The sequence below is a fragment of the Lissotriton vulgaris genome, chromosome 5, assembly GCF_964263255.1.
Source record: "Lissotriton vulgaris chromosome 5, aLisVul1.2, whole genome shotgun sequence".
NCBI lineage: Eukaryota > Metazoa > Chordata > Amphibia > Caudata > Salamandridae > Lissotriton > Lissotriton vulgaris.
Window position 1 is genome coordinate 1,847,825,603 of NC_141693.1, and position 14,560 is coordinate 1,847,840,162.

A 14,560-nucleotide genomic window follows, 5' to 3' on the forward strand; every position below is an offset into this window, starting at 1 on the left:
TGCCCGGAGAAGTTGGGCTTTCAGCTTCAACAGACAGTTTCCCTGCTACAAGGGCTGAGGTTTGTCCTCAACAAGGACAAGTCCGTTCTCTCACCATCTCAGAGCGTGGTATTCCTTGGGTTTGTTGTAGACTCTCTCCAATCCTCCTTAAGTCTTCCGTCCCAGAGGATGGCCAAGATTCTGCATGTGTTGCGACAGACAATTTCCAAATCTCATATCTCCCTCCGCCAGATTGCCAGGGTGGTGGGGCTCCTCTCCTCTTCCATCCAGGCAATCTTCCCAGGCCCCCTTCATTATTGAGCCCTCCAGCGTCTCAAGGCGCACCATCTCAGGAAGGGCATGATTTACGACCAGTTGGCCCCCCTCTCAGGGGAAGTGACGGGAGAGATGTCCTGGTGGCTTACTCATATGGAGGCCTGGAACGGCCGAGCGATCTTCGGGTTGGTTCCGGACCTAGTGGGGAGAATTCACCACAGACGGCGCCTGGTTGTCAGAGGAACAGGAGTTGCGCATAAACTCCTTAGAGCTTCTGGTGGGGTCCTTCGCAGTACGCTGCTGGTCCAGAGACTCAGTGCGGTCATGTGTTTTCTAAGAATGCACAACGCCTCAGCGGTTCGATACGTCAACCATCTGGGCGGTCCTCAGGCTCTGGCGAACTTGGCCAAAGAATTTGGGGATTGTCTGGCCCCCCCATGTGTTTGTGACAGTCGAGTACTTACCGGGCCAGGCCAATCAGTTGGCGGATTGGCAGTCCAGACACCTTTGGGACTCCAGCCAGTGGAAGATGGATGTCCAGGTATTCCGATGGCTGAATGGTCTTTGGGGTCCGTTCTCAGTGGACCTGTTTGCATCTCGCTTGGATCATCAGCTCCCGCAGTTCTTCAGCTGGAGGCCGGATCTTCTCGCGGAGGCCACGGATGCTTTCCTCCAGGATTGCAGTCAACAGAAGGCTTATGCGTTCCCTCCTTTTTCGATGGTGGTGTGGACGGTGGACCTGCTTCGCCGCCAGAATTTGAGATGGTGGTGGTGACACCTTTCTGGAAGTACCAAGTTTTTTTTCCAGTTCTTCTGGAACTTTCTTGGGATTCTCCAATCCTACTTCCCCGGTTTCCTCGTCTTCTGCTCAATCCAGACGGGGAGTCGCATCATCTTATAACACAGGGTTTTCTCCACCGCATGGTGGCTTTCCGGCGACGTTGTTCGCTCCCATGCCTTTCGAGATCAGCGGAGGACCCTTTGTCTGAAGCCTGGGCAGTCAGTACCGCGAAGCGATATCGATCTGCCTGGACTAGATTTGGTGTCTTCCACGGGATCTGGATCCCCTGGTAACAGGCGTCGTTCCCATTCAGAATTTTTTGGCGGAATTGGCATCAGACGGCCTGGCCTACTGCCCCATTAAGGCAGTGCGTTCTGCGATTTCGGCAGCTCACCACCCGGTAGAGGGAGCCCCGGTTGGTGAACATCCTTTTGTGTGTAGACTCCTAGGAGGTATTCGCCTTTCATTACTCCCAGAACCGCGTTACTCAGTCCTTTGGGATGTCAATGTCGTTCTGAATCTTTTTCTATTGTGGCTACCTAACGAGTACCTTTCTTTGAAAGAGCTGTCAGCTAAGTTGGCCATGCTTTTGTGTTTGGTGTCCTGCCGTAGGGTTTTTGATGTACGAGCTTTAGACATTTCGGCAAGAGTTTTTCCCCCGGAGGGGGTTACCTTTACAGTGGGACGTCGCACAAAGTCTGCGTCGAGGACAATTTCGGACCCAGCATTTGTAGACGCTTCCAAGCTGTGCGTGGTTCAATGCCAAAAGGCATACGAAGACATGACGTTGGAGTTTCGTCCTCCGGGCGAACAACAATTGCTTATTGCCTTACAAAAGCCACACAAGGCAGTCACATGGGTCATGCAGGAGGCAGGTATCAACCCTAAACTGTTTGGAGCTCACTCGGCTAGAGGAGCTATGGCTTCTAAAGCTTTTCCTTTGGGTGCTCGGTTGGAAGACTTGATGCGCGCTGCGGATTGGTCCTTGGATTCCACCTTCAAGAGGTTTTATTTTAAACCAGTGGTGGAAATTGCACATTTAGTGGTAAGTAAGCTTTGAACTAGCATAATTGGAGGCCTCCGGTCCTGACATAGAATCGAAATTTGCCTAGCTTAGTAACAGTAAGTTTCAATTCTATTAAGGACACAGAGGCGAGGATTATCCCTCCCAGATTACCATCGGGTGCGATCCCGCCTGTATTGCAGTAAGTAGTCCGGTTTTGATTTACCTGTGGGTTGTGCATTGCTCAAGATGTTGTAATGTTCGGCATTGGGTTATTTAAGCGAGTAGATTTATTTACAACGTTTACGCTGTTGTGTTTCTTCCGTTAGGGAATGAAGGTTCGAAACAGGACCAGTAGGATGTTGGCGTGACTCGCGCGCAGAACGAGGAAAATGGCACAAGATGGACATCCTATCTAGCTGTCATGGACACTGTCAAAGGACTAACGTTGTGCACTACCGTAGTGGATTGATGGGACTTGGATTATTCGAGAACTGAATGTTTTTTTCATTGTTTAATGCCTTTTTCCCTTTGTTGTGGGATATAAGCATTTGTTTAAGCTTTTCTAGGCTGCTGTAAGTTGTGTACTAAAATAAAGAGCGAAGAAGGAAAAGCATAATCCACACCTCCGTGTAGAATTTAAACTTACCGTTACTAAGCTAGGCAAATTTCGATTCATGAACAAAAGGCCAGTTATAAAACGAATAGAATGCTTGCCACTGTTATGACTCATGAAACTGTCCCATCACAACGTAAGGGTTCTAGAATATATGAGAGAGTACAGACATGTTCTTTGCACAGAAAAAAACACTAGTCTTACTTGCAAATTCACCCTGTATATTTCCTTTAAGCAATCTGAAATCGCTGCCAAAAGTGGAACTAATCCTACACAAAAACTCCAAACAATTAATATAAAACTATCCAAATTCACTTGCGCTTCTGTGAAAGGAGGAAGGACTTGGAGAGAAAGGAAAGGAAAATGCTACTTACCCAGTATGCATCTGTTCTTGGCATATAGAGCTGTAGATTTATAGGCTTTAGCATAGGTCGCTATCTGGTGTTGGGTCCGGATGTTTGAACTTTGTTTTTGTTCGAAGAAGTCTTTTAGTCACGAGGTAGGTGTCTCCATCTTTCGGTGATAGTGCACATTGGCATCGGCTACATCCCTGGATTGTTTTGTTGTAAGGGTGATGATGGAGTTAGTAAGACTAGAAAAAGATGTCAATGTATATTGTATCTAAGTAAGATGATACTGCAACGGACAAGGGTACCAGGGGAGGCAGGTGGGCGCATATGAATCTACACCTCTACATGCCAACAACGGATGCATCCTGGGTAAGTGGCATTTTCCGTTCAAGGTATATGAGCTTTAGTTCATATGCTTTAGCATGGACTACACAGCAGTTACCTCCCAAGCGTTGGCTGACCTGTGTCTGTAGCAGTGGTTTGAAATAGTGTTCTTAAAATGGCCTGACCCACACTAGCTTGTTGTTTCACTAACACATCTACACAATAGTGGTGTGACTGTGTGTGGTGTAGACCATGTTGCTGCTTTGCAGATGTCATCTATGGGTATGTTCCCTTAGAATGCCATAGAAGCCCCTAGTTTGCATGTAGAGTGCGCTGTATGGGGGAACTGTTAATGTGTGCTTAGCTTTAATATAACATGTTTGGATGCATTTAACGATCCACTGTGCAATACCTGCTTTTTATATGGGATTGCCTTTATGTGGTGGTGAAAAAGCAACAAAGAGTTGTTTTTCTTTTCAAAAAGATTTCGTTCTTTCAAGGTAATATATTATTGCTATTTTTACATCTAATGTGTGAAGAGCAGGTTCTGCCACTGAGTCTGGTTGAGGAAAAAATATGGGTTGCTCAACAGACTGGTTGAGATGAAAGGCAGAAATGACTTTGGGTAGAAATTTGGGATTAGTCCTAAGAACCAGTTTATTTTGATTACTTGTATGGTTATTATTATTATTATTCAAAGTTTTATATAGCGCGAACAAGATCTTTGCAGATATCAGAGCGCTTTACAGAAACAGAGGGTAGGGGCAACAAGGGGGTGATTAAACAAATTATTGAAAACAATATAATAGTCGGTAGTAAGTGAGTTGCAATGTAGGAAAGCAATCAAGTAGGAGTATAACACAATAAACAATCAGGAAACCAATAATACAGAAGCCGTGCAATGTCTTTGATCCAGTAACAATAGAGTTCAGGTGAACTTAATCATAAGGATGGCTTTTACCTCTTTCTTAAAAAATGCAGTGGAGGAGATAAGCCTGGTTTCAGGCGGGAGTGCATTCCAGATCCTGGGTGCCATTCCTGAGAAGGAGCGTTTTTATGTATTTTCTTTCCGGAATCTTCTAGGTTTCAGGAGGAGGTTTTTTGTGCTTCTATTGGATCTCGAGCCTCCTGATATAGACAGCTTTTGAGTGAGGTAGTTGGGTGACTTGTGGTGTACGGCCGAGTGTGTCATACAGGCAATTTCCTATTCCAATCCACAGATAGGAACCTTGACCTACTCGACAACCTGTTCCCCACCTTCATAGGTCATATCTCCACCGGCGGACCTACACTCCTAACACCGCGGACTACACAACACCCTCAACTTCCAATCGTCAATCTAACATGCCTAACCTATCACAGCATCTGAACGACACACACCTCTCCCCTCCCCCCAGCGCTGTAATCAGTCACCCACTCGATCCCACTTCTCCACACCCCTCAGGCACTGGCGAAGATCACTCCCCTTCATACATCCCCCATACCCCCAACCTCCTTACACCCCACCTCACACCTCAACCGAGCCTCGCAGAACCCACCACCGCCCTGAACATATCTCCCACGCCCCGCTGCAGGGCCATCTCTCACCCTATCTCCCCCCCCACTCTCACTCTCCCAGCTAGACTCACGGAACACACCACCTCCCTTACCCTAACCCCTCATCCTCTCTCCCCCCCCATTCTCAGCCCCCACTATCTTACTTGCACCCCCACCATCTCCAGCCTACACTCACCCCTCAACTCACCTGCGCCGCCTCCCACCAGCACCATCACCTATGCTACCAACCTCCCCCCTACCTCATCCACACCCCTTACCCACAAACTCTCTCACCCATCGAATTCCACCCCACCTACTACTGCCGCAGAGCCCTGCACCGTCGCTAGCACATCCCTCCCCCTCGGCTCCAGCTCCCACTCCAGCGCCCTACTCAACCACTCGCCCACGGCTCTCATTCCCAATACCATCCCCAATCCAACCCTGGACATGATTATATCCACCCTCCTACAAGTCAAAGAAGATCTCCACACCATCAAAGAACTTCTCTTCACACACCCCAGACACCCCCTACCCACCACTTCCATCCTCAACAAGTCCCCCACCATCCCCAGAGACCCTTTCATGCATTACTCCCCGCGTTGGCCCTCTATCCCCGCTCGCAATATCACCTACCGCCCCCGTCGCACCCTCAACCCCCTCTCTGACCGCGACTTATACACTCTCCTTCGCTCATATGGCCCAGGTCCCACAAAACACACAACCACCACACACCTTCCCATACCCACAATTCTCACAAATCCCCTTAGTCCCCCCACACTGAGCAACAGAAGCTCCGTCCCCAATAATCTCAGAAAAGTCCCCCTCTCTCTAGAACACTCGACCACCCTTCTCACTCCCAGACCCAAATGTCTCCTTCTCAACTGCAGACGGCCCCGAGACACTCCTCCGGCATCGCGGATCTCATCTTAACAATGGACCTTGACCTAGCCATTCTGACTGAAACGTGGCAACTGAAGCCTCTACACCTATAATGGACATACGAGTCCCCCCCAACTATCACATCATTAGACTCGACAGAACTGGCAAGACGGGCGGGGGCATCGCATGCATTTTTAGGAGCAACCTCGCTGTTACTAAAGCCACCTCCCCCTCCCTCACCTCCTGTGAACTCATCTGCCTCGATATTACCAGCGAGGGCAAACCTGTATGCTCCCTGCATGTCATCTACCACCCACCCGGGGACAACCTCACCTTCTCCCAACAACTCATGGACACGATAACATCCAACGCCGGGCGACAGATCACTCAAATCTACCTGGGTGACTTCAACCTCCACTGGAACGACCAGAAAGATGCTGTGGTGAATAGTCTCAAAACTTTCCTTAATGCGCTTGACCTCACCCAAATCTGCAACAGTCCGACACACGACAAAGGCACTATCCTCGACCTTATCATCGCCAAAGAGGACTCTACCCACCTGGAGGCAATCCAATCCTGTGACTGGTCAGACCACCACATTATCACATTCTTCATCAACGAAAAGGTCAAACCTAACCCGGCTCAACCCACCAAAACCAATATCTGGAAAAGGGACATGAAGAATCTTAACCCCAACTCCTTGCCTTCCCACACCCGCAGTCTCCTCCTTCCCCCTACGGGCGTCTCTGATGTTCATTCTCTGACCGACCTCTACCTCGACTCTATGACCTCAATAATCAATGAAGCCGCCCCCCTGCAACTGAAGAGAGTCTCCACCAAGAACTCGAACCCATGGTATGATGGTAGACTCAATGAAGACAGGCGTGCTATGCGAATGGCAGAGCGCACCTGGAGATCTGACCCCTCAGCACTGCACCTTAAAACGCTTAAGAATAAGAGAAATGCCTACTTTAGGAAAATCAAGCGCTCGAAATCTGACTTCTTTAGCCACCAGCTGGACCAAGCAAAAAACCGACCGAGAAAACTGTTCGAACTAGTCAAAACTCAAACCTAGATGCAACCCCTACAATCAATCAGCACAACAAGTGATATTCCAAGCTGTGAAGACTTTTCTGCTTTCTTTAAGCTAAAGACCGACAATATAAGAAGTGATCTCCTCAATGACGTAAGCCGATACTCCAGCCCCATCACCATCAACATAACTAACACTCAACCTAAAAACAACGCGTCATGGACGTCCTTCGATACCTACTCTGAAGAATCAATTCACAAACTGCTCGGCACCTTGAAGCCCTCTAATCACCTCACAGACCCCCTACCGGCAAATGCTGTTAAAGCCTGGAGCTCACCAACTCTTCTGAAAGATGTGATGGCTCTAACAAAGGCTACTTTCCAAGTGAGAAATTATAGCTCACATTTGTGCAGAGGCTCAAATGGTGGACCCATGAGTCTTGCAAGGACTATATTAAGATTCCACATTGGAGAAGGCGGAAGTCTAGGAGGGATGATTCTTTTAAGTCCTTCCATAAATGCCTTGATAGCAGACACAAGTGTAAACGTATGGATGCATAGGCTAAAAAAAGGCTAAATTACAACGCTGTAAGTGTAATAGGTAGCAAATGAGGTTTTGGATTGAAACATCTAGTGAATTGATTTGATTGTTGTGCAGTAAATTACACATGGCTTCCATTTTGCAGCGTAGCATGCTCTAGTGGTAGGGCGTCTAGCCACATTAATGACGTTCATACAGTCTGGTTGCAGGTTAAGGTAGCCAAACACTGATTTCGGGTGCCAGATCGCAAGGTTGAATTGACTGGGATCTGGATGTCTCATCTCTCCATGGTTCTGAGTGAGAAGCTTGGGGGAGAGGTATAGTTTCTGATGAGGAACTACTGATAGCTCCGATAGGGTTGTGAACCAGGGTTGTCAAGCCCATGTAGCAGCCACTTGTATCATTGCGAGAGACTGTTGCTTTAGCTTCCGAACCACTAATGGAATTAGCGGGAGAGGTGGAAAAGCTTAAGCAAATCTACCTGACCAATTCATCCATAGCGCATTGCCTTTGGATGATGGGTGTGGATACTTTGATGCAAAGTTTGGGCATGTTGGGTTGAGGTGTGTTGCAAACAGATGTATTTCTGGATAGCTCCACATTTGAAAGAATGGGATCAGAACTTGAAGATGTAGTTCCCATTTGTGCATCTGTTGTTTTTGACGACTGAGCATATCTGCGATTTGGTTGTTTACTCCTGGGAGGGATTAAGCAAGGATATATATCTTTTGAGCTATGGCCATTTCCATATATTTTGAGCAAGTTGTAAAAGCTGTAGAGAGTGTGTTCCTCCCTGTTTCTGTATGTAGTACATTGCTGCCATTGTCTGTACGGACTAAGACAGCTTTGCCTTCCAGATGGAGTTGAAAAGCTTTCAATGCCAGAAAAATTGCTTGCTTTAGGAGTGTGCGATGTTCTGGTGACATTACAAGTTGCTTTGGAAGAATATTTGGGGGGGTGCTGGTAAGTTCCAGGCAGTAACCATATTGGAACATTTGTATTACCCACCTGTCTGAGGTAATGGAATTCCATACATGTAGGCACTGTGAGAGACGTCCCCCGACAGGAGTGGGATGATCGGGGAGTAGCAGAGGGAAGTCACTGCTTATTGGCAGGGAAAATGTGGGTGGAGTTGCCTCTTCCCTTGTTATTTCTTCTGTAGTTTCCTCTAAAATATCATCTGGGGCAGTTAGAGTGGTTGTTACCTTTATATGAGGAGGGGGGATTTTCTGATGACACTATTTTTGAGCCACCCCTATAAAGGAACGGCGAAAAGACCCCAGGTTAGAGGGCAATTATAAAGCTCTTATGATTGTTGCTGTTTCACTGTCTTTCTTCATTTTCTCTAATGAGTTATTTACTGATGGCACGAATAGATGCTCTTTTTCAAACGGCCGGTTAAGTATGGAGGATTGTATCTCCTGCTTGAATCCAGAGATTCGAAGCCAAGCATACCTGAGTAACAGTATGCTAGTGTTAATGGCGCGGGATGCTGAGTCTGCTGCATCGAGCGTGCATTTTATGCAAGTGTTGGTGATGAGCTTCCCTTCTTGGATGAGGTTGTTAGCTTAAGTCTTATACTCATCTGGTAGATGTTGCATGAGTTTTTCCAACTCTTCCTGGTAAGCCCTATCATAGCGTGTTAACAGAGCCTGTGCATTGGCAATACGCCAATGGTTAGCCGCTTGGAAAGCAACTCTTTTGCCTGAGGCATCAATACGTTTTGACTCCTTATCAGGCGGAGGGGTGTCGCCTGTGGTTTGAGAATTAGCTCTCTTACAGGCATTGGTTACAACAAGAGGGTCTAGAGGCAACTGGCCTTTTATATAGGACAGGTCTGTAGGCGCGATTTTTTATTTTTTGTCCACTCGGGGTGTTAGTAATCTGGCTCTAACTGGGTCTTTGAATACTTCGTAAGTATGTTTTAGTAAGCCTTTGAGCATTGATAAAGTGTTAGTAGCCCTTTGTGAATGTGTGAATGTCTCCACAAGGAAATCCTCTTCTAGAGGGTCTGAGTGTAGTTCCACCCCGTGATATTGAGCAGCCCTGTTAATAAGCTGTGCAAAACAGATGTTATCATCAGGTGGGAAGGGTCTGGAGGGATACAGGTCGGGATGGTTATCCTGGTCTGGATCTTTATCATAATTGGCCCAGGGATCAGTGTCCTGTGGTATACCATTTTTTGTTTGTATATATTTTATTAGCATTTCTTAAACATTGCAATTATGTTCAATACAGGCAATAACAGTCATCAGAGGATTATGGAGAAGGAGAAACGTATATCTTCTGCAAATTTCACGATATCATAGCGGTTACATTATTCAATAACGGTGTGAAAGTAAACTACACATGCATATCGGCAGTCTGGCAAATACATTGTTAAGTTTGGATATACTGTATCTTATACTCCGATATGTGTGATGACGTCCAGTACTGGTGACAGCTCAGGGATAGACATGGCGATACATCGTTGTGTGGGGCTACATGTTCCCCCTGGAATATCGTGTTCCCTAGCCATTCCTTGCAGTCATTGTACAATGGATCATGTACCATAGGCGCATGTGAAAAGATCTGGGCGTCAATTGAGGTGTGATAACTAATAGCATGTATGCCAATTTAAATTTGCCGTGCTAGTGGGGAATCCTGTGGTATATCATGTGGTATGTAATGGTCCTCATTCCCATCGTCCTCGTCCTGTGTGTTAGGTGGAGGTGGTGGTGAATTTGATGGTGTAATTATCAAATTTGGATTGGGAGGAGGTCGCAGGACACTCCCGCGCCGCACGGCCACCAGCTGTGCCGGTGCCCTCTCCCCTCGCTGCTGCTCCCAGCCCGCTCTGCCACGCAGGTCTGCCCTCCTCTGCGGCCTGTCCTGCTGCGAAGCTACGCTCGCACACTGTGAGCGCTCCCCCCCCCCCCCCTGGGCCGGCTCCGCCGTCCACGGTAGTATTCTGCCGCCCGTTTTGCTACCACCTCGCCTTCAGGAAGCAGCTCAAGACCTGGCTGTTTGAGCAGTAGCGGCCCTGACCCCCCCTCCCCCCCACCAAAGCGCCTTGAGACCCTCCGGGTGAGTAGTGCGCGATATAAATGTCTTTGATTGATTGGAGGAGGGGAGGGAGGTATGGGGAGGAGGGGAGGGAGGTATGTGGAGGAGGAGAGGGAGGTATGTAAGGGGGAGAAGGGTTAGTACCCCATGTCCTTTTTTAAAAGTATAGGATGATCCTCTGAGATCCAGCTTCCGTTTTTTCGGAAGAATGAACTGGAGGTTTCCAGTTTTAGGATCAATGCTGAGTCTCTTTTGTTTGAGTTTCAAGGGGGCTGTTAGATAGAGATACTTTGGAACAAGTTGATTTAGGTTGAGGATCTCTGGGCACCGAGTGTTTTGAGTCTGAGTGCTTTTTTGCAGGTTTTGTCTCCAAGCATTTAGGCGAGGTGTGTTTTGGATCAGAATCTTTAGGTGTGGATCTCGGCTCCGAATCTTTTGGAGCAGATTTCGGCTCCGAAGCTTTGGGTGTGGATTTCGGCTCTGAGGCTTCAGGCGCGTGTTTCGGCTCCGAAACTTTAGGCTTGGAGGCTTTCGGCTCCAGGTCTTTGTATTTGTCAGTTTTGACTCGGAGGACTTCGGCGTAGAAGGTGTTTTCGGAGCCAGTGTTGTGGATACTGGCAAAGCTTTGTGTTTCGGTGCCGAAGGTGTTGATTCGGCACCAGAATGAGGCTGGCTCGAGCCCGAAGGCTTGTTCTTGTGTTTTGTAGCCGAGCCCGAGGCGTCTGAAACTTTGTCTCGGTGCCGGCCTGTGCCCGAGGGCAAAGGTGATACCGGAGCCGCAGTTTTTGGGTGAGTGGGCATGGTGGTGGGTTGGGGGGGGCGGGGGGGGGATCTGTACTCATGTTACGTTGACCCTGAGTGATGGTCGGTTCTTCTTCCATGTCGGAATCTGCTTCGGACACGGAGACCAGTTCTTCCTCGGCTTCTGGATCCGGTTGGTGGGAGTCAGTATCTTCACCGAAGATGTCTGGTACGGATCCGCTGCCGTGGTTCATCTTGTGGCGCCGCGCCAGACGGACAAAATTTGTTTTCTTCGATTGGAATGATCGACATGCCTCACGGTCCTTTTAGTCATGCTCCAGGGAGAGGCAGAGGTTGTAGACATCGTGCAAGTCGGTGCGTGGAAACTTAGCATGACACCTGGGAAATAACTTGAATGGAGTACGTTACATCGACTGCTGGCGTGGTCAGCACAGGTAGGTCCGACGGCCCGCCTTGAAGTTCCCGATCGAAAGTGTCAGATTTTAGAGGATGCGCGCCAAATGGAAACTGCGATTGATAAATAAATACCGTCGAGGATAGAGGATTGCGCGTCGAAGGGGTTTGAAAACTATACCGAACCAGAGCACAGCAATACATATCCGAACTAGATGGCGGAAAAAATTATCTGGGGATGGAGCCGATGCCCATGCACACAATCACGGAAAGGAGGAGTCACCTACCTCGTGACTAAAAGACTTTTTCAAACAAAAACAAAGTGCAAAGATCTGAACCCAACACCAGATGGCGATCTATGATAAAGAATAGGATCTACAGCTCATATTCCTCGAACATCACCTAATTTCTCATTAAAGATGTGCAGTTGTGGCGCAGACAGCAAGGAACACACATCCTTTACAGGTGGATCTGGGCTTTTAACCATGGATACAGCGGTCCTCTGTGTGTGCAAGTATGGCAATACAGGTTGACTCATTGTATGATGCAGTGTTGAGAGTGGCAGAGAGTTAACCTCCTTCTCACTGAGGCCCTCATTTCTAGATGGTGGTTAGGTGAACAGGCTCACATCTGCACACAGACCTTCTACCCGTGTACTGGAAATTGTGCTATTGGTAACTAAAATAAAGTTGAACCTCGATGTGGAAAGAGGACTTGAAGCATATTGCCTATTTAAATACAAAAATATCCAAGTGCAATTTGAGTCCGGATCTAGACAAAATATGTACTATGCTGAAAGTGCCTGTATAAAAGATGAACAAAGTAACAGTTATGGAGGAGCAACACTGCCATCCTTGTAAGGACAACCCTCGTCTTTAAGAGCAGCAGCTGCCCACCTCCACATCTCGCTTCAGCTTCTCCAGGAAGGCTTTCTTGTTCTCTTCTTCCACATGCAGCTTCTGACCCTCGTTGATGAAATCGTTATCCTTGAAAGTTGGCAGTTCCTTTGCCTGTGAATGAAATGATGAACAGCTGAAAAGCACTCTTTCTTCAAAAGGCTCCACATTCCCCACTTCAGTGACTTCCATTTCAAAGCAATGTTTCTAACCAGAGTAGGATACAATATAAGAGGCACAGTATCTCATTTACCTCAAAACAGAGCTGGGTCCACATATCCAGAATCAAATCAACCTACCCTGAGGAACACATTCATGCACCCATCCCAAATACATATGTCAGATATTTCCTCCGATCCGGTTGTCCCCTTAACAAAATTCACAGAGCGTGATTTCATCCATTACAATTTGACCATTTTGAGTACACTTAACTCATGGTCTGTGATATCAGACTTATTATTGTTCTGTAGTTCGCCTAATTAGATTAGTCAGAGAAAGAGCAGTTCAGAAAAGGTACCCCACATTCTGTGGGCCTTATTTTTATATTAAGATTTACTAACAGAACTTGTGTTGTGGAAAGCTTCCCCTAAATACTATGCACGGAGCATCCAAGAAAATTACTATTCCTTCCAGTGGTTACTCTACACCTTAAATATGTGGAGACAAACTGGTTAGTGTTTAGATTCAAGTAGACCAGATAAAATTATGAGAGATTATATGATCCTCATCTCATTCTCCAGCTTCACTCTTGCATTCATCTTCTGACATTCACTGATTCAAGTTAAACATTGAGAGTGCACCAAAATGACATTTTCAGTAATTAGAATCTGTTAGAACCACAAGTGTCAAGCCACACACACTTTATTTAGTGGGGTGCTGTATAAACAATGGCACAAACAATCTCCTCTTTCCGCCTTAAACTCAACCTCCACATATTCACAAGTTAGTGTTTCACTTCCATGTTATTTTAACATATTGTTCTTTCACCACAACTATTAGCTTTAATCACTTTCTTAGCCATGATTAGGAGAGGTGAATTCCCAAAACTAACACCTCTTTAGTGCTTTAATGTAGAAAGGTCAACTACTTGTTGGCAAATGCAACTCACCTCTTTCTATTACATTCTCCATTATTTGTGTTCCATTGTAAAAAATAAAGAACAATTTCTCCTTAATTCCGACTACCTGATTTTGTTCTCAGTTTGAGGCTCCCACCAATCTACTTTTTTATGCTTTCTTATGTCAATTTCATGACCAGTTTCTGTTCTTTTGACCACTAGTTTATTCTTTTCCAATAATTTGATTTGTCAAGATTTTGTGAATCTGTACCATTTAACTAAACCCCTATTGATGTTTTAAGAAATCTGAAAAATGCAGTCCGTTTACCATTTGTTAACTGTAGAGAAGTTCCATACACATAGCAGTTGTACAACAGATTATATGGCAAATTCACATTTAATACAAATGTAAATAGGATTTGAAAAACATTCAGCATGTGGTAGCAGTACGAGGGAGTATTATTCAGGATACAATCTACTGCTTCTTTTGCAGTCCTCACATTGTTGCCTAACGACATTTTCTTAAAAAATATTAGCCATGTGATATATCTCACTGGACAAAAAAATAAAAACAGGATTCAAATCTTGAGTACTTAATTCACAAAGAGGGCGACTATTATCTGGGGCAGTAACGTTCTGCCAACTACCCAATGTACACTGTTATAGTAAATTTCTAGTTCTTAAAAGCCAGCAGATTCCAGAATTCATGTACATGATTGAAGACACAAGCATCATGCTCCAGCAGACAAATAACTTCCTTTTGGTACAGCATTCTTAATCTTTAGCTTCATCTCTGGTAAAGAATTCCTCACCTTGCTTTGTACAGGAATATGCAAAAACAACAGTTGATGGACAGAATGCAGAACAATGTTATACATTCACCCCAGTACAGAGATCTGGCCTTAAATCCATCGTTTTTTGCCTCACCATGCCACTCCAGTTTGAACCTCATTTGGCTGGGGTCAAACTGGAATGGCATGGTGAGCAAAACAACAATGGATTTAGGCCCAGATCTCTGTACTGCGGTGAATGTATGACATTGTTCTGCATTCTGTCCATCAGCTGTTTTTGCATTTGTACAGGAATATAG

The 14,560-nt window shown here is 46.3% G+C and overlaps 1 protein-coding gene across 1 annotated transcript in view; it reads right to left on the reverse strand.

Annotated features, from left to right (window-relative positions):
- PIP4K2B (phosphatidylinositol-5-phosphate 4-kinase type 2 beta) overlaps nucleotides 1-14,560 on the reverse strand; it is a 645,829-nt gene that overhangs the window by 50,784 nt on the left and 580,485 nt on the right. The window contains exon 7 of the mRNA XM_086924326.1: nucleotides 12,414-12,527. Coding sequence (XP_086780452.1) covers nucleotides 12,414-12,527 — 114 coding nt within the window. The remainder of the gene's footprint in view (nucleotides 1-12,413; nucleotides 12,528-14,560) is intronic.